Source organism: Gymnoscopelus microlampas (assembly GCF_963454915.1).
Source record: "Gymnoscopelus microlampas genome assembly, chromosome: 2".
In the NCBI taxonomy this organism is placed as follows: domain Eukaryota; kingdom Metazoa; phylum Chordata; class Actinopteri; order Myctophiformes; family Myctophidae; genus Gymnoscopelus; species Gymnoscopelus microlampas.
In genome coordinates, this window is record NC_139939.1 from 44,869,973 (window position 1) to 44,893,465 (window position 23,493).

The 23,493-nt window shown below is 41.1% G+C and overlaps 1 protein-coding gene across 1 annotated transcript in view; it reads right to left on the bottom strand.

Annotated features, from left to right (window-relative positions):
• The window catches only part of LOC311063092 (myosin-10-like), an 84,789-nt gene extending 61,814 nt beyond the window's left edge, over nucleotides 1-22,975 (bottom strand). Inside the window, exons 1-3 of the mRNA XM_084082301.1 lie at nucleotides 22,836-22,975; nucleotides 18,131-18,515; nucleotides 7,775-7,931 (exon numbers count right to left, since the gene is read on the bottom strand). Coding sequence (XP_083938427.1) covers nucleotides 7,775-7,931; nucleotides 18,131-18,475 — 502 coding nt within the window. The 5' untranslated portion in view covers nucleotides 18,476-18,515; nucleotides 22,836-22,975. The remainder of the gene's footprint in view (nucleotides 1-7,774; nucleotides 7,932-18,130; nucleotides 18,516-22,835) is intronic.
• Between the last annotated feature and the right edge of the window lie 518 nt (nucleotides 22,976-23,493).

The window sequence follows — 23,493 nt, forward strand, 5'->3', positions numbered from 1 at the left end:
CAAAATCTGATATGTCAACTATGTTGGCTAATTATTGTTAGTCATCTTGTTATGGATAATCAGGTATTTCAATCATGTTTTAGATTTGTATTTGTTTTTTACAAATCATGGTCTATTGATATTTTTTATTGTGTTATACATAGGTAGAGGCCTCGTATAATCCCTTTGGGCTTCTTGCCTCCTTCTGGCACTTTAAAAAAAAGAGATTCTGTATACTGTTTTTTGTATTGTTTTTACATTGTGCTAAATAAATCAAATCAAAACTAACAATAGCAACAAAACAGTCTTCCTGGAGCCACAGATTGTGGAGGGGATCTGGTGAACCACTCGACAGGTTTGCTGCTCCCAGAGGATCAACCTGCACCGTTTGTATCTTTATCCTTTCTTCTGTATGCCTGCCACAGTGGAGCAAATAGATTACTGGTCCTCCGGCTGGAGGCATCAATGCCAAGTACAGTAAGTATGTGTTTACTTTGAAATCTGCCTTACGGCCTAACAAGGATAGAAATATAAGGTTGTTGTAACTTGTAACTAAGAATGCACCAACAGCTCGTTCAGACTATTGTATTGGCTGACTTTCCGTGACAGGCTGATTGTGTGAAAAGACAGATACATTTGGTTCAGCCCAGCCCAAATTCCCAATAACCCCACAATCTATCCAACCGTCAACGGAGAGACAAAAACAGGCATCTCTCACCATCCCCTGCCGATGCTTATAGTAATTGTATTGCCATGGCAGCAATACAACTAATTGCAGCAGCTGTGTTAGCATGCATCACGCAGCCACTGTTAACATTATGGGGACAAATGTTAGAATAAACAGCTCTAACAATTAGCCCCCTGTCTGTGAACTTTAACCATCCATAAACCACATCCATTCCAAGACTTCTTTGAAAACGCAAACATTCAGCCGACAATAAATAGCTCCCATAAGGAACAATCTGACTCCATCTGCACTTCAAGGAATCCCTTTGAAGTGTTGTACTTCACTTATTCTCTAGAGTCTAGATTAACAATAACCTCTTGCGTGCTTGGTGTGTTCTGAGCTTACTCAGGAGGAGCAGGAGAGAGCTATCGTAGTTGTACACACAAAGCTTTGGGGTTGGTAGTGTATCAAGGGATCATGAAGACTTGGCTTGTTACAGATTGGTCCCAGGTGGGCCAAGGTCTGCAGTGGTTCCAAGAAACTATGTACATTACCATTATAAGTCTCAATCTCACCATCACATTCTTCACAGTCTAGACGATACAGGCTACACCCTGCATCTCAATGAGAAATTCTTGGGACTTTTATTCCTCTTGATAGAAACAATTAAGATTCTTAACAATTTTTAAGAATCAAGTCTCTTTGGCGTGACTAGAGAACTGATACAATTTGTTTTCTTTAAAGTGCTGGAGCAGGCAGTGGTGTAAAGTAACTAAGTACATTTACTCAAGTACTGTACTTAAGTACAATTTCGAGGTATCTTTTTACTTTGCTGGAGTATTTCCAATTTGCAGTACTTTTACTTCTACTCCACTACATCTCAGAGGCAAATATTATACTTCTACTCCACCACAATTATTTGAAAACTTTAGTTACTAGTTACTTTTTTTTATTTGGATTATTATTACAAAACATAAATTAACCACTTCAGCCCCTATATACAGTACATTTCGTCCATTCGAAAATAGCCGATCTACAAGCTCACAGCTTGTAGATCGGCTTTGTAGAATTTCTGACTTTTACTTGTAACATAATATTTCTACATTGCAGTATTGATACTTTTACTTAAGTAAAACCACTGGGAACAGGCCACTGTGTTCAGCTCAAAAGATTACCGAGCCCAGATGGATGGCGCTTGACTTGACCTAGTGCCCTGACTTAACACCAGGAAAAGACTCACAGCCTCGATTGGCATCTCTCTCCCCTCTTCCACCTAACAAAGACGTCTGAGGGACTAGCGCAGAAATCTTTGTCCTGTCCAACACTTGGAATTCATCACAAATGCTGACCTGAGCAATTCTTTGCTTCAACATATGGTTTCATTCATGTGAACGTCAGGATTTCCGAACTACACATTTCCAGAAATGTTAAAATTAGCCTCTTGTAACTCACTCGCTAGGATGGATTTACCATTTGCAGAGCAGCATGTGGGAGACTTATGGCAGGTATCTGGACATCTAATCAATGACAGATGTGTGGCAAAGATTTTGGTGGCCTGCTCACACAACTGGCCTTTGTGAAGTCACACCTCATTTAACCCCTTCCACTGGAATACAGGCCGTATTCTCAGAAAAGCCGAGGTAATTAACAGACCCTGCTAGGTTCAGACACCCTTTGGCTATTAAGATTTGACAATCTGCTTTCCCAGTAGTAAAATAAATAAAGGTTTATAAGACATCTCAGGCCATCCTGGACAGTAATAATTTCTTCAAGTTGACATAAAGTCAAAATATGATTCTAATCGCCACAAAATAACAACGCTATGAGGTAGCAGGGGGATGATATCAGTAACAATGTTTACTTATCCAGTGACATTATTGCTGGCAAGAGTGCAAAAACACACCAGCGTTATATATCTATACAGCTGGATATTCACTGAGTTGAACCAGGTTGGTGAAATGCTCTGGGGGCAAAGCTGCACAGCAGCTGGTCCGGACTAATCTCCAACCTACAAACCTCCTTTTCAGCCGCTATACTGGTCATTCTGGTACAGCCACAACTGGGGAATGGGAGGGAATAATAGCACATCTGCAAAGACAGGTCAGGCATACTGTCATCGGAGATGTACTCTACATGTGCATGCTCGCTGGCAAACAGGCTTAAGGGTTGAGGTCCACACTTCTTATAAATGACTGCAATGATGCAGACACACACGTGGCTGTGATTCAGAATGTCATCCATTCACAAGTCTCTATTCCCTGCCCCCCATATGTCTATGCTCCATCCATGCAGAAATGTAATGTGTGAGACAGACCTTTAGGGTGTGAAGAAAGGGGAGGAAGTTACCACCTGCCCACTATACCAAGACATCAGAGACACACACTTCCCACAGATTACATACACCCAAAGTGAGTTTGAAAACATGACCAACGACAAAAAAACTCCCATACCTACTAGTATTACCTACTGGGTGAAATACAACAATGTGCGAAAACAGCAGCAAGATTTGTTAACTGTTGTGATAAAAGAAGGTTAGCCAATGGAATACAACCACCCTAAGGACTACTAACCATTGAGTGTCCCGAGTAGACCTCTAGACCAACTGCACATATAAACAGAGCTTCTACCTTTAAATGCATTTCAAATCTGAGGCTTTTTTTTGTATAATATTTAAATAGTTTTGAGGAAAAAAATTCTGCTATTTGTCCCAAAGTGACTGCAAAAGATTGCTGCTATTTGTCTCAAAAAGCTTTATACCCTGGGCCTGTACATATAACATGTATATAATGACGCAATGTGACATAGCTCTGTTTACACAATGCTGTACCCCCTCCAACTGTACATACTTTCCCCATTTTCAACTGTTTTTATTATATTTTGACACTTGCTATGGCAACGTAAACGTATGTTTTCTCATGCCAATAAAGCTCATTTGAATTGAATTGAATTGAGTTAAAGACAGTACTAGCTGTGCAAACTGGAGTAAAACAACAAAAAACAACAACATACAAAATAGCTCCACGGACAAAGTCAGCTGCTGAACAGTTCAAAGAGGTGTTTTTGTGCCTGTGCGAGTGTACACTAAAACAATGATTTATATATATATATATATATATATATATATATATATATATATATATATATATATATATATATATATATATATATATATATATATATATATGTATATATATATATATAAAATAAATATAATAAATAATAAAATTATTGGGATTTACAACATTGGTTTAGAACAGTAGTTCTCAAAATAGCAGATATACAAGCCAAATGTCCATTGATAAAATAATATAGATATTTACATGGGGGGGGTAAAATAGATAACCCACAAACAGCATATACCAAGCTGTGTTGACACCATTGAAGCCTTCCTTCTGCACACTGATATGTGGAAAGGACGTCCTGATGACATGTCATCACCCCCACTGGTCAGCCCTCACAAACATACACAAAGACCCTATTGTCCAGCACAATGCGGGTCACCCTCTCTGCTCTCACTGGGCTGATCCCAGTCCAAGTTACTGCTCTTATAGGGTCTGGAGGCTTCCAAGTGACCAGGACCTTTGAGGACATCCGTTGCTATGGCTGCGTTGCTTGCTTTAAACTGGCAGTACTTGGGTGTCCCCAAATGAATTCAAATTGAATACCCTGCTGAACCAAAATGGCAAGTGATGAGATCTGCGAAATCTAGTGCAACAAATAAAGTAAAGTGACTCTAGCAAGATCAGAGGAAAAAAATAAAGAGGACAAGCTTATTCGCAAGATTTTTTTTTTATAAAAAAAAGACTAGTGACTAGTCTTTCTTCATCGGGGTATCAATGAAGCAGACTAAGAGGTACAAAGGGTGTTTTATGTTTTAGATTTTTGCAGCAATGTCAATATAATAAAAAGCTTTTCCAAAGACCACCTTTCGCCCCTACAAAGCATTCAAGACTAAGCAACATTTCTTCTTAATGCTGGACATTTTTGAGAGGAGACTGATGTAAAAATGAGTTGTTTTGATAATGTGACACTCTGAACCGTGTCTGAGAGAAACCACCAACTATTAGGCTATTCTTTTCTACAATGTTGAGTTGTGCTGGCATCCAAGATCCTGCCAATTTAACGGTGGAAATATTTGAAACCGATTCTTTCTTACAGCCAAAATGTGCATTATTCTCTTCTCCACTAGCCTATTTTATGTATCCCTGACAGTTATCTTGACCTGGAAAAACAAACATATCAAATACAACTGCTTTGAAGAGATTTACATTTGCTTTTGGCACCATGAGGTTTCAGACAAAGTTCGTAGTTTACCAAATAAGCCCTCTTAAAAAAAGCTCCGGCTGATGTAATCAAAAGATTCTTCCGGCTTATGTGACCACAGTTTTAATGTGCAACAAACCACAGGTTGTGCTACTGGATTCAATTAAGCTCAAGTGAAATTACTGCTCCATTGAAGTAGTTTGGACAGGACCAGCAGAGCTAATCCTCCAAATCATAGGGTAGTTGTTAAACAACATTTACGAGGAGTGGTGACACATGGCATATCCGGTAGCTATAATGCAAGACTCCTAAAATACCCTTACCCTACCGTAGAAGGAGACTTATGTATCCGACGCCCTTTCCTCAGTCAATAACTCACTTCTGACATGTATGTTAAAGACATATCTATTTTTTGTTTTATTAAATAGAAATTGATAATTTAGGGATATGAGCATTAGGAAATAAAAATGCTGAACTACCAGGCAACCTCTAGTGGATAGGTAGCTTAAAAGGCAGTGCACACCAAGTTTATGGTGTGTGGACTGTAACAATAACTATAGTTACAGTATAGTTATAGTTATAGTATAACTATAACTAGTTCACCACTGTCATTGTCATAGTTATGGTGTGTACTCTGCCATCCATTTGAGTTAGAACAATTTTTAAAACAATATCTGTAGAGTTATATGTTGGTGTGGACGTGAATGGCCCTCAAGTACAAATCCCACATTTCTGTGTGAACTCTTAAATCCAATTTCTTTACTGCGGAGTAGCTATGAAACTTTTTTTTTTTTTTTGGCACACGAAACTCTCGCACGATGGAGTATACTATAAATTAAGCATAACTTTCACAAAGGAATGATTCATTTAAACTTAATTAGGAGGGTGGAATTGTTTCCTTTCCTTCAAATCAACCTGGGTGTCTGGTGAAGGGGTTAAGAAGCGACCTGGGTTGTTTTACAACCACAGGACCGCCAGATCAGAGGAAGAGACTGTCACTACTACTAGCAGGCAACTGTATTGTTCAAGTCGCTCCGGTCCGAGTCAAGTCGAGTCCCAAGTCGTTTGGTCCCAAGTCCAAGTCGAGTCCCAAGTCATGTGGTCCCAAGTCCAAGTCGAGTCCCAAGTCAATCCAACCCTCAGGTCCGAGTCCCAAGTCGAGTCCCAAGTCTTTGGTCCCAAGTCCAAGTCGAGTCCCAGGTCAATCCAACCCTCCGGTCCGAGTCCAAGTCGAGTCCCAAGTCATTTGGTCCCAAGTCCAAGTCGAGTCCCAAGTCTTTCTGTTGTGGGCAAGTCAAGCCGAGTCACAAGTCGAGTCACAAGGTTGTGTCAAGTCCCTCACTACTATTGTTCCCCAGCCCACCCACAAAGCACTCAGGAAGAGAGAAACCGTATCTTAAAGTCAAGAATTAAACCAGCATAAAGCTGTTCATTTATCCATTACAACATTACATGTCTGATCATGATATGATGTGTGTGTGTATATATATATATATATATGTATATATATATATACACATATACTGTACATATGCACGCACACAGAGAGAGAGAGAGAGATTATTGGGCAGGTATAAAGAAACCTGAACCATTGCAAATATATAAACTGGGGTCAGTGCAATGAATGGATGAGTCTGAAAACCTTCCCAAAGTAAAACTTCTTTGGTAAGTATATTTGGTACCCAATATACTTCTAATATCTGATAATAATATCTAATAATCTGATCCTGATAGCATTATTGCGGACGCATGCACTGTTGCCCACTGCAGACGAACACCAAAACCCTCGCCCCAAAACAGTCACCCCGGGGGAAATCCTGTGATATTCACCTGGTATTCCTAAACGTAACCTCATTAAACTATGCCTAAACCTAACCTTATTCCTAAACGTAACCTCAGTAAAACTAATAACATGGCTAACCGTAAACTTATTTCTAACCTTATCCTCAGTAAAACAAATACAGGAATACAAGAACCGCTGGTCCGCGAAAAGAAATGGGGGCGATGGTGTTTTGGGGCGAGTTTTCCGGTTATGTATCTACGGCACCATGGCTTGAAGATGCGAGTGGAAATAAATTACAGAAAATAGGAAAATAAATTATAATAAATTATGAATAAATTCATGACTGATACCAAATGAAAATATAAACTTTACAGATCATATAAACATTACAATTATAAGAATTCAAGTAAAATTCAGAAAGTTCTGGCCGAATGAAATCTCAACTGCGCTGTTTATTATGCGCGATTGCGCGTGGAAATAAATTACAGAAAATAAGAAAATAAATTATAATAAATTATAATAAATCCATGACTGATACCAAATGAAAATATAAGCTTTACATATCATATAAACATTAAAATTATAAGAATTCATGTAAAATTGAGAAAGATCTGGCCGAATGAAATCTCAACTGCTCTGTTTATTATGCGGGGGGAACTCCGATGACAAAACAAGTCACGAGTCATCTTGTCTCAAGTCGAGTCGAGTCGGGAGTCATTGGCTAGCAAGTCGAGTCGAGTCTCAAGTCTCTTGGTCTTTTACCTTCCAAGTCCGAGTCAAGTCACAAGTTTTACATTCAAAGTCCGAGTCGAGTCGCAAGTTTTACATACAAAGTCCGAGTCGAGTCGCAAGTCGTCAAATATGACTTGCGAGTCAGACTCGAGTCAGTCACTATGACTCGAGTCCAATACTCTGCCACACAGTGATGTAATGTCTCTCCCCTCTGAAAGGCTTTTTAAAAGAAAAAGAAAAGAAAAAGTTGGGCACAAAAAAGGAGGATGGAATTAGCTCTGAACTAGAATTTAGCGACTCGACCTGGCTGATCAACAGTTGGGAGAAACACAGCACCAACGCAGACTTACCTTGTAACATGCATCTGTATGCAGACTCTGAGATGGCGTAGATGTGAGGTGGCATTTCATGCCTCTTCTTCCCTCTGTACATCTCAATAATGTTCTCCGAATAGATGGGCAGGTTTTTGTATGGATTTATGACCACACAGAAAAGTCCGGAGTATGTCTGCGGGGAGAAGAAAAGCAAAATCTCTTAAACAATGGGCAAGAATCTAATTTAAGCAGTGGATCATGCAGCAGACAGTCAGTATTGTGACTGCATTGTCTAACAGTATAGGCTAAATAGGCCTACTGTAAAGCTTGCCTAGATGCCCAGCGGACCGTCCTCTACCCACATCTGTACACAGCCTGCTTACTTTGTGACATTTTCCTGGGCTTACAGACAGAGATCGTCCTTCTGGCTTCAACAACAGGTTGTTTAAGAGTTAGACTATAACATGACCTACACTGCAGTAGACAATACAGTATGACTATAATAACACCCAAAGGTATGCTGAATGGACAAAAATATATTTACATATGGACAGGATCAAAGTATCATTCTGGGCACAAAACTAAGGTCTGGCATCGTGCTTTGTTATGCTGATTAAAGAAACATGAATAATGCATGAATCTGCATGCATGTATTGTTGGACTGCAGGTTGCAGACAAAGCAGACGGTCTCCTATTCACCTCTCAATACTTTCTTCAATGACACCACCGCTTAAAGCTGTAATCCAGAACTTATCTGAATGAATAGAACGTAATTTGTACGTATTATTTTAGTACAATATACACTTCTAGAGTGGTTAGAGGTGGTCTCCCTACTCTTCCATTGAGAAAATAAATACCATGGTGTGTGACAAGATACAACTAGTACTGCCTAAAGCTCATACGTGCAATATCGCTCCTGGCCAAGCGGAGTCGGACATTCCCCTTTGCCTGACCCCGGTTGAACAGTAGACGATTGGTCCGTCATATACCCGGTTTCATATCCCCGGTAGGACACAAATACACAGATACGAGGAGCAATACATTACAAGGCATTATAAATAGATACAGTACCCTATCCTTTATATACCAACTTTGCAAGCTGCTAAGGATCCCAGAAGTGCCATATGGGGTAATTCGTTCCAGAAGTGATTCAGAAGTAAAATGAGGGGGGGGACACAGCAGTTTTAATCCATACAGGACATCACGTCTTAACCCGACGATGCAGACAGAATGTATAGGGCATGTATACTAGAGAGTTAATCCCTTATCCCCTGCGTACCATCTTCTGCTGGAACAGGCCATTAGATAAAAGGATCGGATATATGCATGTGTCATGGTTAAATGTATAAAAACATTATTTTACACTTTGGCTAAGAGTGCCGCGCTACGAGCTTGTAGATCTGCTATTTTTGAAAAATCGTGAAAATGTGTGCAAATCTTTGAATATATATTTTCTTTTAAAGCGAACATTTTTAACTCAAATCTTTGCTTCTGGTGGTCCCTTGAACAACATATTTTGAGATGGGGGTCGGCGGCCAAATTCATATCGTTTTGGGGGTCCTTGAAAAGGTTTGAGCACCACTGACATAGAAACATAGGCTTTTCAGAAAACTGTTAGGATTTAGAAGACATTTGTAGAATCGGCCTCAGGTCTTAATGGGTTAAATGTCGATTTTGGACGTACATCCAGGCCATATCACCTGTTGCGATAGCCCTTTAACTGAAGATGGAAAAGGTGTTGCCAGTGGGGACAATTACCTAAACTGGACTTCCTGTCTGACCCTGTTTGTCCATTTTCTCTTCTGCTTCTCACACTGCGCATGAGCTTTTTTTCTCCTTTATTCCCATTGCGATCTCTCTTCTGTCGTCTCCATTACTGCAGCATTGTCTGGCTGGCCATTCATTTCCATCTGCTCTGTCCTTCCCTCTATCTCTGCTTGGCTGGGCTGCAAAGCCAAATTCCCCTAATTATGTTGTCTTTGCTGGACAGCAGGCTGCAGGGGGCCCAGGGCCTGCTAACCCAGTTGTTGAGTAGGAACAATTGGTGACATGGCCGCAGCATGCTGGGGGAGTGGCTTGCATATTGTGCATCTGTGTCCAATGTCCATGTGAGCGAAGAGACCCCTGAAAAATGTTTTCCACATTTGCCACCTTGCTGGATAAGGGCAGCTTGCATTTACATGTTCCCAGAAATTAAGCTGACAGAAACACAGCCACTGAGGTTCTATAAGCACTCGCAAAACCGTCTTTGCAAGGTTCCTGAACCTAGCAATAAGAGTACTGCAAAATAAGATTTTCTGGTATGTACTGTATGTATAGACAGGTTTGTGTGATATCATTGGCATGGATCAAGGAGTGTGTGTGTGTTTGTGTGTGTGTGTGTGTGTGTGTGTGTGTGTGTGTGTGTGTGTGTGTGTGTGTGTGTGTGTGTGTGTGTGTGTGTGTGTGTGTGTGTGTGTGTGTGTGTGTGTGTGTGTGTGTGTGTGTGTGTGTGTGTATGTGTGCTGCTGCTGTAACAGATGGCCAGTTTTTAACTGTAATAGAAATGTGCCCCTTCAGGCCAATTTGCACACTGTCAGAGTTTAATTAAGACTCTGTATTTTACTGTGAAGGAGGCGCGCTAAACTGCATTTCTTTAACCACAACCAGCAAACCAAACCATAGCACAAAGAAGGGATACAATAGACTCACTAGACTTATTTACTTACCTACTTATGTTTACGTGTTGCAAGCATCAAGGTAAACATTCTAAAAAAAGGTCAGTGTGACCAAATGGCGTCAACTTGTCTGAAAGTTGTATTCCACAGACCAAGAACTTCTCTGGTCGACATACTGTAGCCCTCCGTACATATTGTAAACATCAACTTGAGCCAACGAACGCCAACACCTCCATCCCATCCCAGGCCCCCTTATGGTGGGCACAGCGCCAGACAGACGGATCAGCGCCCCTGGGCCTGGCGCAGGCCACAGGCGGTGGGGAGAGGGATGACTCAGCTGGCCGGCCTTGACGGCGCTCCCTGGGGGGTACTTGGGGGATTAGAGGGGCTCTGCAGTCGAGGAGCGAGACGCCTACACACAGAGAGATGGGAGGAGGCAGGCCAAGCTCAGAACTGGCCTGGCTATACCAGTCTATTGGGGAGCATTGGGATAAAGCAGTGGTTCTCAAACAGTGGTCCTTGAGGGGGTTCCAGGTGGTCCCCAGCTAAATGATGGAGAGTTGGTAACCAAATGGACCCTTTTAGATCTTTAAAGGAGGAGTTCACCCCAAAAAATACTTATTTTCTATCAATTGCACACCCTATGAAGCCTTGAATCCATGGATTCTTTTTTGTTTTTGTCGCATTCCTAAGCTAATAATTTGATTCCCGTCTCCTACCGGCTAATGTATCCGGTAGGATTTGGTTCCAATTTACTCTCTCAAGAGTTAAATTATTGTTAAACATCTGCATTACTTAATTAAAGAATTGTTATTTTGATCAACGTTTGCCTGTTATCTCTCCTATTGTACCAACATCAATACAGCATGGAATTGTGGACAAAATCTCATCCAACGATAACAAAATATTCTACGTTTTGGGACTGAGAGGCTAAATCTCATCAAATGGTGGTCCGTGGCTCAAATGCCGAATAAATAACGGACCTTGATATGAAAAGGGTTGAAAACCACTGGGATAAAGGACTGTCCACATACTACTACTTTCACCCTGCCGTCCCTATTTTTGGGCAAGTCATTATAGGTGACAATAGCATATCGAACAAGCTCATCTACAGTACAAGTTCTCATGAGCTTGTAGATCGGCTATTTTCAAAACAGTAGAGTATAAAGAAGGAAAACAAGAAAGAACAACACACACTTGCATGGATAGCGTTTAAAAGTATCCAAGCCTTTAAACCATTTATAACGTATTCAAAATGTAAATACACTGTACTTTTGAGATACACGCCTACCACAACGCTGTACCTGCCTTCTTACCTACAGCTTGGACACAAGGGAGTCCATTTCCACAGTTCAGAGTTCAGCAAAGCTGAAATCAGCTGAAAGGGTTCCCAGCCCTCCACAAAATCTCCAAATAAATATCTATGAATGAAGCTAAGCAACAGGGCTTCAGTCTCCCTCTGTGGGATAATGGGGGATATGTTTGGGTTCTCTCCACATGAAAGAGTGCTACACCATTTTGTCTTGGCTGGCTAGGGTTTCCCCAATTCTTTGGAGCAGGCCACCTAAATGGCATTTCCAGCCAGCTACGCTAAATGCTCCATTTCCATTACATAAGGCATTTTATTTCCACTAATGCCTTACTTGTGAAGGATTCCTGAATTTGCTTCTATTGCCTTAATCTCTCTCAACTGAATCTTCATTCAAAAGATCTGCATTTGGTTGCTTATGGGAAATAAACCTAGGTCCTAGAAACGAAATGCTTAGGAAGCATCAAAGCAGAAACTCAGAATTAGGGATGTGCATGATGTCCAAAATTAAATTCTACTGCTATTAATTTGATTATTCCATAATTTGACCACCACTCCAACTGATAGTAGAAGTCAAACACAGCCAATTAAACAGGTCCGTCTTGATGTCTATAGAGATAATGTGTACCGATTTACGTTATGTTTGGACAAAATCTGTAGGAGTAATAGCAAAAACAATTGTTAGCAGAAATCGGCCTCCTGGTGGTGTGAAACATTTGGGGGCAGAGGTTCTGCTCTGGCCTCCAGGGAGCGTGTGTGCACAATTACACGTCGATCGGGCCAACGGTGCCGGAGATTAGCTGTAGTGTACACAGATGGACAGACAGACACACACGCACCAGGCCAGGCGTGAAAACATAGTCTCGGCCACGGCTTCGGCCTGGCGGTGACAATTAAGACTTGTTTGAGCCTTTTCAGTCAATTTGTTTATATTAGACACAAGTGCTATGTACTGTGAAACAGAATATATAATCATAATGCCTTTATAAACTACTAAGATTTACTTGACTATTCATTCTTTCGCACAGATATACAGAAGTAGGGAAATTCTCTGTGATGTAACTTATTTGGACTGGTAATAACGTGATGATGTTTCTAAACACGTGATATTGTGATGACTTTCTGGCGCCTCATTTGAAGGCTCTGGGCATTCATTTGGAAACATCATCACGTTATCGTGTTCGTTTAGAAACGTCATCACGTTACTGTCCCCAGTTCCTTATCTTATCTCTGTGTGAAAGAAAAAGTTGTTTTGCAAGCAAATCTTACAACTTAGAAGTAGCGCTCTCAGACAGAGAGTTTGTTTGAATCCTTGCTAACAAACAGAAAGCTACATAGCACATAGTATACCTTTAAGCGAATGTCATCATACCAGCCAACTAGAGCTGCATTCAGCAACTTTTTCCACACCTTTCACCCGACTGATCACCCGACTGATCACCCGACTGATCACCCGACTTCAGTCGACTAACAGTCTGTAGTAAATCAGGAAAACAGCGTTTGGTGTGTACGGCCGCTATAGGATCGTGGCTGTACAGTATGTGATTGGAGCGTGAATGAGCATGGGGCCGGCCGTGCCTGCATGAAACACCGCAATGCTCCATTAACTTTTTCCTTAAATAGCTGTTCATCAGGCTTTAAACGCCATGGTCACATAGTAGAGAAGAAAGGATCATCAGCGTTCTGAAAGCATTGCATGCTGGGGGGCATATACTCATGTCTGAATCAGGGTGCTGTTAGAGTGAGTCTTCAAGCCCCCTCCCTGGAGAGCTTTCACTTAAACCTCTCTGTGAGAAGTACTAAACTAACTAACAGAGGTGTCCCAATAAAGAAAAGGGATTGGAATGGAAAGAAAGAAGAGGTGTGATTACTCTTAGGAATTATTTCTAGTGTTGTAGAACCAAGAGCGTGGGATGGCACCAGTGGAGAACTGCAGTGTAAACTGCTCTGCTCTGCCTACACATTACAGTGAGTGAGTGTGGTGACGGGTAGAGCACCCTTCCTCAACGCTGAGGAAGACCCGTTGGGTTGAAACGCATCCGTTGTTTCTGTCTGTGAGAGGTAAATAAAACTATGTGAAGGGGACATTCATTGTGTGGTGGCCATTTCAAGACAAGAGCTGTGAACAAACTTCGTTCTGCTCTAAAGGTGCTTACATAGAGTTTAAAACAGGGACCAGACATGAACAGACAGACGAAGAGACGATCTGGTGGTTTTAGCCTTTTAGCCAAGGGTACACGAATCATACCAACCCCATTGTATAGACATTTCCCATCTACTGTGTGTGGACACAAAAACTGCTGCACAGATCTCCTATAGGCAGGCTGAGGTCTGGTTTGGGTCCACACAGCCCATCAGTGTACCTCTTGGTCTTAAAGCAGGGAGCAAGAGTTCTTTGTGACTGTCTTCTGAGGACATGATGAGAAAGAGTTTCTTCATCTGAAAAAAATAAAATCATTTGTCTCCTCATTTCAGCCAAAAATATGCATTGTTTTTTTTAACAGGATTACATGATCCGGATTGAGAAAGCTATGAAGAACTCCAACTATCCATCCAACTCAGTTGTAGTTCTAGAAAGAGTCAGGCTTTTTTCCAACATTGTTTTTGAGGTTCTCTTTAATATCAGGGAATAATACACTTAATAATGAAGGGGATACATTGTCCATCAAGGTCTGCCCCCAAAACCTTTTAGCCATTGTTCTTGTCCTGTGCACTCTGCACCATAACTGCACAGAGGGATGGTGTGCGTTCAGTGCTTACGTAAGCACACTCATTCAATAATGCATCACAGGTGCATTAATCACAGCCTCCAGTCCTTTCTTCAGACTCCCCATCACTGACCATTGAGCCATCACTGCATCGAGAATATAGCCGTTCATTAATATTTCATATAATAATAATAGGGTGCCGTGATGAGTCCGCAGATGATATGATCGCAAGCATCAAATCTGCCCAAACAAATCTGTAGCTGCCCCCACTTCTTTCCCACTCTCCCACATTAGACATTACTATTCAGTATCCAACAGATATTATTAATCTTTGAAAATATATTTTTTTAATACTGCATAAAACTCATTTTCCTGTTCTAAATGTCAATGCTTTCAAAAAAGCTAAGTAATCAGCCTCACACACACCCACTGCCCGCTGCATGGTTGGAAGTCATCACGTAAGTTGGGTCAACATTATGCTTCGTTGGCCTGAATATAAGGTCAAACACACATCAAAAAGAGAACAGGGCCATGGAGGGGCTCAGGAATGCTAAGCAGCTGACCACAGTTCTGCAGGCATGTAACCCTAAACTGTTAAACCTCCACCTCCATTAGCTACACACTTGGGGGTACTTTGGCTTTGGGGTTTGGGTCAATCTCTGGGCAAGGCATGGCTATAACATGAAAAAGTCCAGAGCCTAGACTAAATCAAAGTCTGAAACAATGGGCGATATACATCATGCGCATTATTTTGTTGTTGTTGCTGATTAGTTATTTGTGGGGAAAACGTTTACTTTCCAGACCATTTGAAATCTCTCCCCAGCTTCATCACGTTGCTCTCTCAAATGAGCAACCCCGCCCCCTTGTAAGACGCAGCATCACCAAAGCCTCACCTGGGGTACAACACATCCAAAAGAAATATATCCACCAAGTTATCTAAATCATCTTAGCCGAAAGACAGACAACATACCCCAGGATAAGCCATGACATATCCTCTTTCTTCTCAGTTTAAAATGAATTAAATTTCAGTTGAAACTTAAAGTCAAAACTTCAACTTGCCACATATAATATTGTTATTAGACAATTACATTTTGGTGCCAAACCACAAGTTGTCTCATGATATTTTACATATAGGGCAGAGACCAGACATTGTCCCACCCTGAGCAAGCACTTTAACTCCCGAAAAACTCCCCTGGAAGAAACATCAGGCAGACCCAGACATGGCAGTATGAAGCGCATTCTGTTGCCGTTTTGAATGCAATGCTCTGTCCATCCTGTTGTAGTTGGCTTGTCTGCTTGCTGCTTTCAAGTACTGAAGTCTGCTGCAACTCAATTATGTAGCTGTGTGAAGGCTCATGATATATGTGACCGACTGTTGAAGGCTCATGATATGTGACCTACTGTTGAAGGCTCATGATATGTGACCGACTTTTAATAATGTAAACAGTTATAGAACACCAGAGTGGAGTGATACACATAGTTAAAAGTCCCAGTGCTGTTATACTCTATATCAGACTCATAGAATGCCTCTTCTCTTCTCCGATCAAATGACTTGGTTAGAACTAACTGTTGTATAATAGAAGACAATGAGAAAGTCATATTAAAGGGGTCATAGGTGCAAACAGGACAGCACTCTGCAACACACTAACACGCCCTAGAGGTTCACATTGTGTTATTCTGAATCAGGCATTGGTTCAGTGACAGCCGGTCAGAGAAATTCCAGTTAATATGAGCAGACAGCTGTTATACTGTATGCTACCAGCAACCTCAAAGCTCTGTTAAGGCAGTTGGGTTTATGTGTGACTCAGCATGTACCACCCCTAGAACAAGATATATAGAGATGGCATCAACAACACTTTCCATTTCAGTGGAATTTATTTGGGGGGGGTCAGGGGGAAATAATCTTTGTTCTTCCTCTTCTTTTTTGCCATACAAAGGATATTGTGGTCAATCTACTCTACCTTATGCTAAACAACTTAACTCAATTACTGTCCACTATAAACAAAATTAATAATTTAAGCTAAATTTCAAATCAACTAAAAATGATCACAACCTGTATTGTCTTAACATGTTTTGACTCAATAAAGTAAAAAACGAATAATTTTTTTGATCACATTTAACACAACCTTGTTGGGGGCGATTAATCCACAACAGGAGAATAAGGAGAGAGCTCACATAATTGGTCACATCTACCACAAGGGCTGACAGTACAGCTGAGCACGTGCAAAACCATTATTTAGCGTTTTTTTTGTTTTGTTTTGTTTTGTTTTTGTTTGACTGTTCCTTTCTTTCTTTTAACTCCTCTCTTAGTCATTCAAAATGAGAGCTTGGCAGGGTGCCATCAGCAGACAGACAGTGGCCAAGATGGCAGAGGCCACAAGCCTCAAGCTTGCCTCCTAATCAAAGCCCCAGTTGAACAAGGCAAGGCACAGGCACATCATTGCTGGTGGGATTGGGCAATGTTTATTTTTAAAGTCTACCACACTAAAACATGGGAGAAAAAAGTGGTCAATTATCATGTGACTAGAGGTCATGTTTGAGAATATGCACCTCTTTAAACCCCTGAACCAGTCTGAGAAGATGGTGATTCATTCAGTCTATCCCTGGAGAGCTCACATCATTCACGACTCATTGAGTGATAAACATGAATGCACATCACTAAATATTTCAGAATTCATGAGCTCATTTGCTAAGCTTCCATCTTAGGTGCACGAGGATGAAACCCTCAAGCAGGTATCTAGTGAAGAGGGATAGTCCTGATCTTTCAAATCTAGGATTACATTTAAATACTTTTGGGCATGTCATAAATTAATGAAAGAAATGTTCAAACTTGAATAAAATAGCTAAAATACCGACATGCAAGCTCACAGTGCATCATGACAGTGACTGCCACATTTATTATTCAAATTATTTACTACTCAATTAGGCATGACGCTCAATGAAGCAGAACATGATTGTATAAAATGATATGACATTGTGGCTCCATTCTTTTAGAGGAACCAGAAGTCTCAGGTGGTCCAAAACCTCCCTGTCTAAAGGCTATTCCAGGAATGCATGTCACTAAGTGGGTCATAATCACAGGGGAATTGGCTGCTTATCTAGGACATTGTGGCCAATTAAATATAGCCAAGTAATTTCTTGGTCTCTATAATGCAGAGACTGCATATTGATATTATGGTAGAGGAGTTTGGAGGAAAATATTTTAGCATTAACATCAAATTGATTAGTGCTGGCTTTGTTTGTTAAATAACAATTTATCTGTGGCCTATGCAACATAAATGTTATTGAATACATTTGGTCTGTTCAATGTGGAAAAGGAGTGATGAATGGCAAGGAGGGGGTGGGGGTGTATGTAGGTGCTTGCAGAGTGTAACAGTCAATCAAACTAATGGATATAATCGGTTACAACTAATTATTTTAATCAAATAATTGATTTTGAGGGGAAATCAGAACTGAACTAATCGCTAAGAAAATAATTGATAGTTTACAGCCCTTCCCTCCTTGACCAACTGGCAGTGTGCAGAAGAAATTTGGCACCGATTGGTCCAGTGGTTTGCAAAGATTAACTGCGGACAACAGACACACAGACAGACCCTCTTCCAGACGGCTCACCCCCATAGGTGCCACGGTGCCAAAAAGATTTTAGTTTTTCATTTCAAATGGAAATGCCTGTTTAAATAAAGGCTTAATTAAAAACTAAATTATGACAAATACTCACATATATGAGACCAGAGTAGTAGCGGTCCTTGAGGTTGTGTAGTACGGAGGCCTCATTGAGGCAGGTGAGCTCGGCCATGTCCTCCGCCTTGCTGAACTTGGGCGGGTTCATCTTCTGGATGTCGTCCTTGTTGACCACCGCCTTCTTCCCGTTCTCCGCCAGCTCCAGCACCACCTCATCCCCACGCTCCTCGCGGATGCTGGCCGCCTCGAATCCATGGCGCTCCGAGGGGATCCACACCAGCTTCTTGGCGGTCCAGTCGGCCTGATTGGCTGGATTGTAGACCACGGCGCGGTCCACAAAGAGGTACCGCTCCGGGTCCTCCTGACCAGTGCGCTGTGACATCACTGCCAGGAACCAGAACCAGAACTAGTAAGTGGACCACCTACAGGGAGAAGGAGGCAAACAATGAGGCTCATTGGACAAGATCCAAAAGCTATTAAAGCCTGATTTATACTTAGTTGTGCGGAAAAATGCCTTGTGAGCTTAGATTGATTGGCTATTTTCGGTGCCCAACACCAGCACACAACTACAGTAAGTATGAATTATGATTTCTCTTATTGCGTTTCTATCTTTAATGTTGTACTGTAGTAGCATCTAAAAATGTAGTGACAAGCCAAGTCTAGAGGCCTAATTGTAGCTAGACCAAATATGGAATAACATTGAATTCTATATGCTAAAAATGTAGTAGAAATGCTTTCTGCAAATATGGCCAACTTAAATTACCATACAGATAATTCACAGATGGTTGCTAAAAATCATACAGTGTTACTTTAACCAAGTCAGGTAAACTACAGCCATTCAGCACCTTCACAAATATTTGGAGTACATCAGAACATAACCTGCGTCAGTCTCTTTATTCAACGTGTACAACACAGTCCTCCAACAAGTCAACTCTTATCTGGATAGAAGCACCAGCATCTCTCCATGATCCCCAAACACAGTACAATGTCTCTAATCACTACACTGGAGGGAATTTTGAACCAAGAATCATTGTTTATTTCAGCCTATACAGTCTGAACCCTCTTATATCCCTTCATATATCCATGCAATACTAACCCACTGGTAACTTTTCCTTCAAAAGACCTGGACTACAAATGATTTGGAAGACAACTTGATTATTGAATTACAACACCGCAAAAATAACTAAAACCACAGATGTTCTTCTTAGTCTATAATACCATTAGGCCTAATCTTTATAACCGATGTGATGTGACCAGTGCTGACTGACAAAAATCCTACTAGACAATCATTAGGCAATGCTGTTACCGCAAATTGCATGCCCCATGTGGATGGATGCAAAGGCAAGCTTCCCAAAGGCAATCCAATACATTGTCACATATCAACAGGACCATTCTGTGTCTCCTCCTGCAACTGATGCATGTTATATTGAAAACCACCCACACAGGAACACTTGCAAGTTGCAAACAGTGGTAAAACAGTACTCAAGTACTGTACTTATTTAAGTAAATCCTTTAGGGATTTTTACTTTATTGGAGTATTTCCCATTTTCAATACTTTTACCTCTACTCGACTACATCTCAGAGGCAAATATTGTACTTTTACTCCACTACAATTATTTGAAAACTGTAGTTACTTTGCTGATTTTGATTATTATTACAAAACATCCATTAACCACTTCAACCCTATATAGATTTTGGCCATTTAAAAATAACTTAGAAAAAACTGCAGAAGTTAATGTGTGCGCAAACTGCAAAGAGATCTTTAGCTTACAACCGGGGTCCCATGCTTACAATACGCACTGGGTTACAACCAGGGTCCCATGCTTACAATACACACTGGGTTACAACCAGGGTCCCATGCTTACAATACGCACTGGGTTACAACCAGGGTCCCATGCTTACAATATGCACTGGGTTACAACCAGGGTCCCATGCTTACAATACGCACTGGGTTACAACCAGGGTCCCATGCTTACAATATGCACTGGGTTACAACCAGGGTCCCATGCTTACAATACGCACTGGGTTACAACCAGGGTCCCATGCTTACAATACGCACTGGGTTACAACCAGGGTCCCATGCTTACAATATGCACTGGGTTACAACCAGGGTCCCATGCTTACAATATGCACTGGGTTACAACCAGGGTCCCATGCTTACAATACGCACTGGGTTACAACCAGGGTCCCATGCTTACAATACGCACTGGAGTTACAACCAGGGTCCCATGCTTACAATACACACTGGGTTACAACCAGGGTCCCATGCTTACAATATGCACTGGGTTACAACCAGGGTCCCATGCTTACAATTTGCACTGGGTTACAACCAGGGTCCCATTCTTACGATATGCACTGGGTTACAACCAGGGTCCCATGCTTACAATAGGCACTGGAGTTACTACCAGGGTCCCATGCTTACAATACACACTGGGTTACAACCAGGGTCCCATGCTTACAATATGCACTGGAGTTACTACCAGGGTCCCATGCTTACAATATGCACTGGAGTTAGACACGAATCTGGGTCAGGTCACGGGATGGAGGGATCAGACAGCAACGGCTGCAGACTGACTGCTGCTTAAATCTCCACAACTATAGACTACTTTTACCAGTGATCCTCACTGGCCCTGTTCTGTTCACCAGTCCTGTCCATGAAATGCACCCAGTGGTGTCAAGTAACTATGTACATCTATCTACTCAAGTACAGTACTTAAGTACAATTTTTAGGCATTTTTTACTTTACTTGAGTATTTACATTTTGCAGTACTTTTACCTCTACTCTACTACATCACAGAGGCAAATCCACTACACTCCACTACAATTATTTGAAGATTTTAGTTACTAGTACTTTGTAGAGTTTGATTATTAATACAAAACATTAACCACTTCAGCCATTTTAAAATAGCCGATCTACAAGTCCACACTGCTATTTTCAAAAAGATTTTAATACAATGTATACATTTGAAAACTTGTGAAATGGGACATTCTGCATAATGACTACTTTTACTTTTGTACTTTAACTACATTTTGATACCAGTACTTTTGTACTGTTTGAATACAAGACTTCAACTTGTAGCAGAGTATATCTACTTTGCAGTATTGATACTTTTACTTCAGTAAAAACGTGAGTACTTTTTCCACCACTGACTGGACCACGTCATCCCGTTTTAAACGTGTTATTTTGACGAGCAACGGTCGTTGTGCTGAAGAGCTTCATTTCAACACTGATCAGTGTAAAAAATCATCATCATGATGATGATGATGCTACAGCCAGGCCACTGAGGCCAAACAACTGCAATGGCTAAGGACAACTAGCCAGCTAACGTTAGCCCAAAGTTGCGTGCAGTCAGTGTCGGATACCCAGTGGTGGAAAGTAACTAAGTACATGTACTCAAGTACAATTTTGAGGTAATTGTACTTTACTTGAGTATTTCCAATTTCCAATACTTTTACACCATACGTACTCTCAGATGCAAATATTGTACTTTTACTCCACTACAGTTATTTGAAAACTTTATAGTTACTACAGTGCTCTCAATTTAGATTGTTATTACTAAACATACATTAACCACTTAAGCTCTCTAATTATTTTTGGCTATTTGAAAACAGCAGATCTAAGTACCTGCCTGCCCGGGCTGATCAAAGAGAACGCTATGACGGGGGGGGGGCACTCAATTAGCGTTAGTAAATAAACATCAAAGGAAACAACGGTATTCGCCATTGTAAAACAACAACTATAAAAAGGCACCCATTTCTTTCATTGTCTTGTAATTGTATTGTAGAGTTTAAGATCAGATGAAGTGCAAGAGAGAAGCCACGCAACAACACCAATCATGGGTGTGGGTGGGAGTCTCAAAGATGTGGGTGGGGGGTAACAAAAAAAAACAAAGCAGACAATAAGGATACATCTACACTCTCCCCTCCTTCCCATCATGATGCAGTCAGTAAATTACATCTGCAGTTCATTTAAATATCGCTTTACTGACACGCAATCCTCTCCCGGCCAGGCCAATGTTAGCTGTAGAGCCCCGGCGTGGATAACATTAGCTAAAGCTTGTTGTGTGTGTGTCCCTCCATCCATTGAAAAGTCATGGCACACAATAATCCGTTAGCTACCGTTGCTAGCCCTGAAACATGACTGTCATATCATGATAGTACATTGATGAACTTCAACCTGGTGTTTGCACTTTCTCCCTTTACACATCTACATCTACATAAACGTTCGGATTCCAATTATAAAGTGCATACCTCATGGCCACGGATGTTACAATTATGTACGGTCCCTCAAAAGTACCCGAATATTCCGTATTGTTCAATAAAAAGCATTTTAATCCGATCGGTGGCCATTTTTACCGTATTTTCACCGTTTTGCTTTCGATTACGCGACCCTATCGGTTGTGAGGTGTATTGCACTCTGATACATTGTGAGACAATGGCCACCAATCGGATTTAAATGCTTCTTATTTAACAATACGGAATATACGGGTACTTCTGAGGGCCCGTACATAATTGTAACATCAATTGCCACGGGGTAAGCCCTTTATATTTTAAATCTGAACGTTTATGTAGATGTACGGTCCAAAAAGGGAGAAAGGGCAAACACCAGGTCGAAGTTCATGCATGACGGTCGTGACAGACGACCGTCGTGTATCCATGGCTATACCGTTGCTAACCACTCCATCCTTCACCAAAGAAACTATCTCTCAACAACACCTATTCTTCTTTCCTCCTGGTCTTACCTGGTGCAGTTACAGAAGCAAAACGTGTCAAGGAAGGAATCAGTCGGTGTATATCCAGCAGTTAAATGGTTGTAATCCTAAAAATATATTGAGAAACATACAGAATATGCCCTTCTTGTTTTAATGCACCCGCTCTCTCATCCTCCAGTGGTACTCTCTCCCCCTCCCTCTCAACCAAACTCTGGCCATGCAGCATTGTTGCCAGATCTGGCGAGAGAAACAAGCAAGCAGATTTAGGAAAACAAGCCCAAAAGAAGCAACTAGGGCAGTGGTTCTCAACCTCTGTTGAGCTTGTGTTGAACCCGTGTTCTCAACATGATTTTTGCGGGGTCCCCAGATGACAGTGAAGTGACTATTAAAGGTACTTTTAAGACCTTTCTAATAGCTTTAAAAGAAAATAAGAAAATAAATATGACCATTACTGCATCAAAAGTAATCAACAAACTATACTATAAAAACAGGTCAAACATGGGCCAAAATGCCAAATTGTCAAATAATATAAGAAAGAGGCAAAAATGTGTTGTGAGCTTGTAGATCTGCTATTTTCACAATATTTATCTGTGGAACCGAGTCCAAAAAAATTGAATGCTTTAAACTACTACATTCCAAGTGCTTGTCAGGGTGGGGGGTCCCCAATTCAAACATGATTATTTTGGGG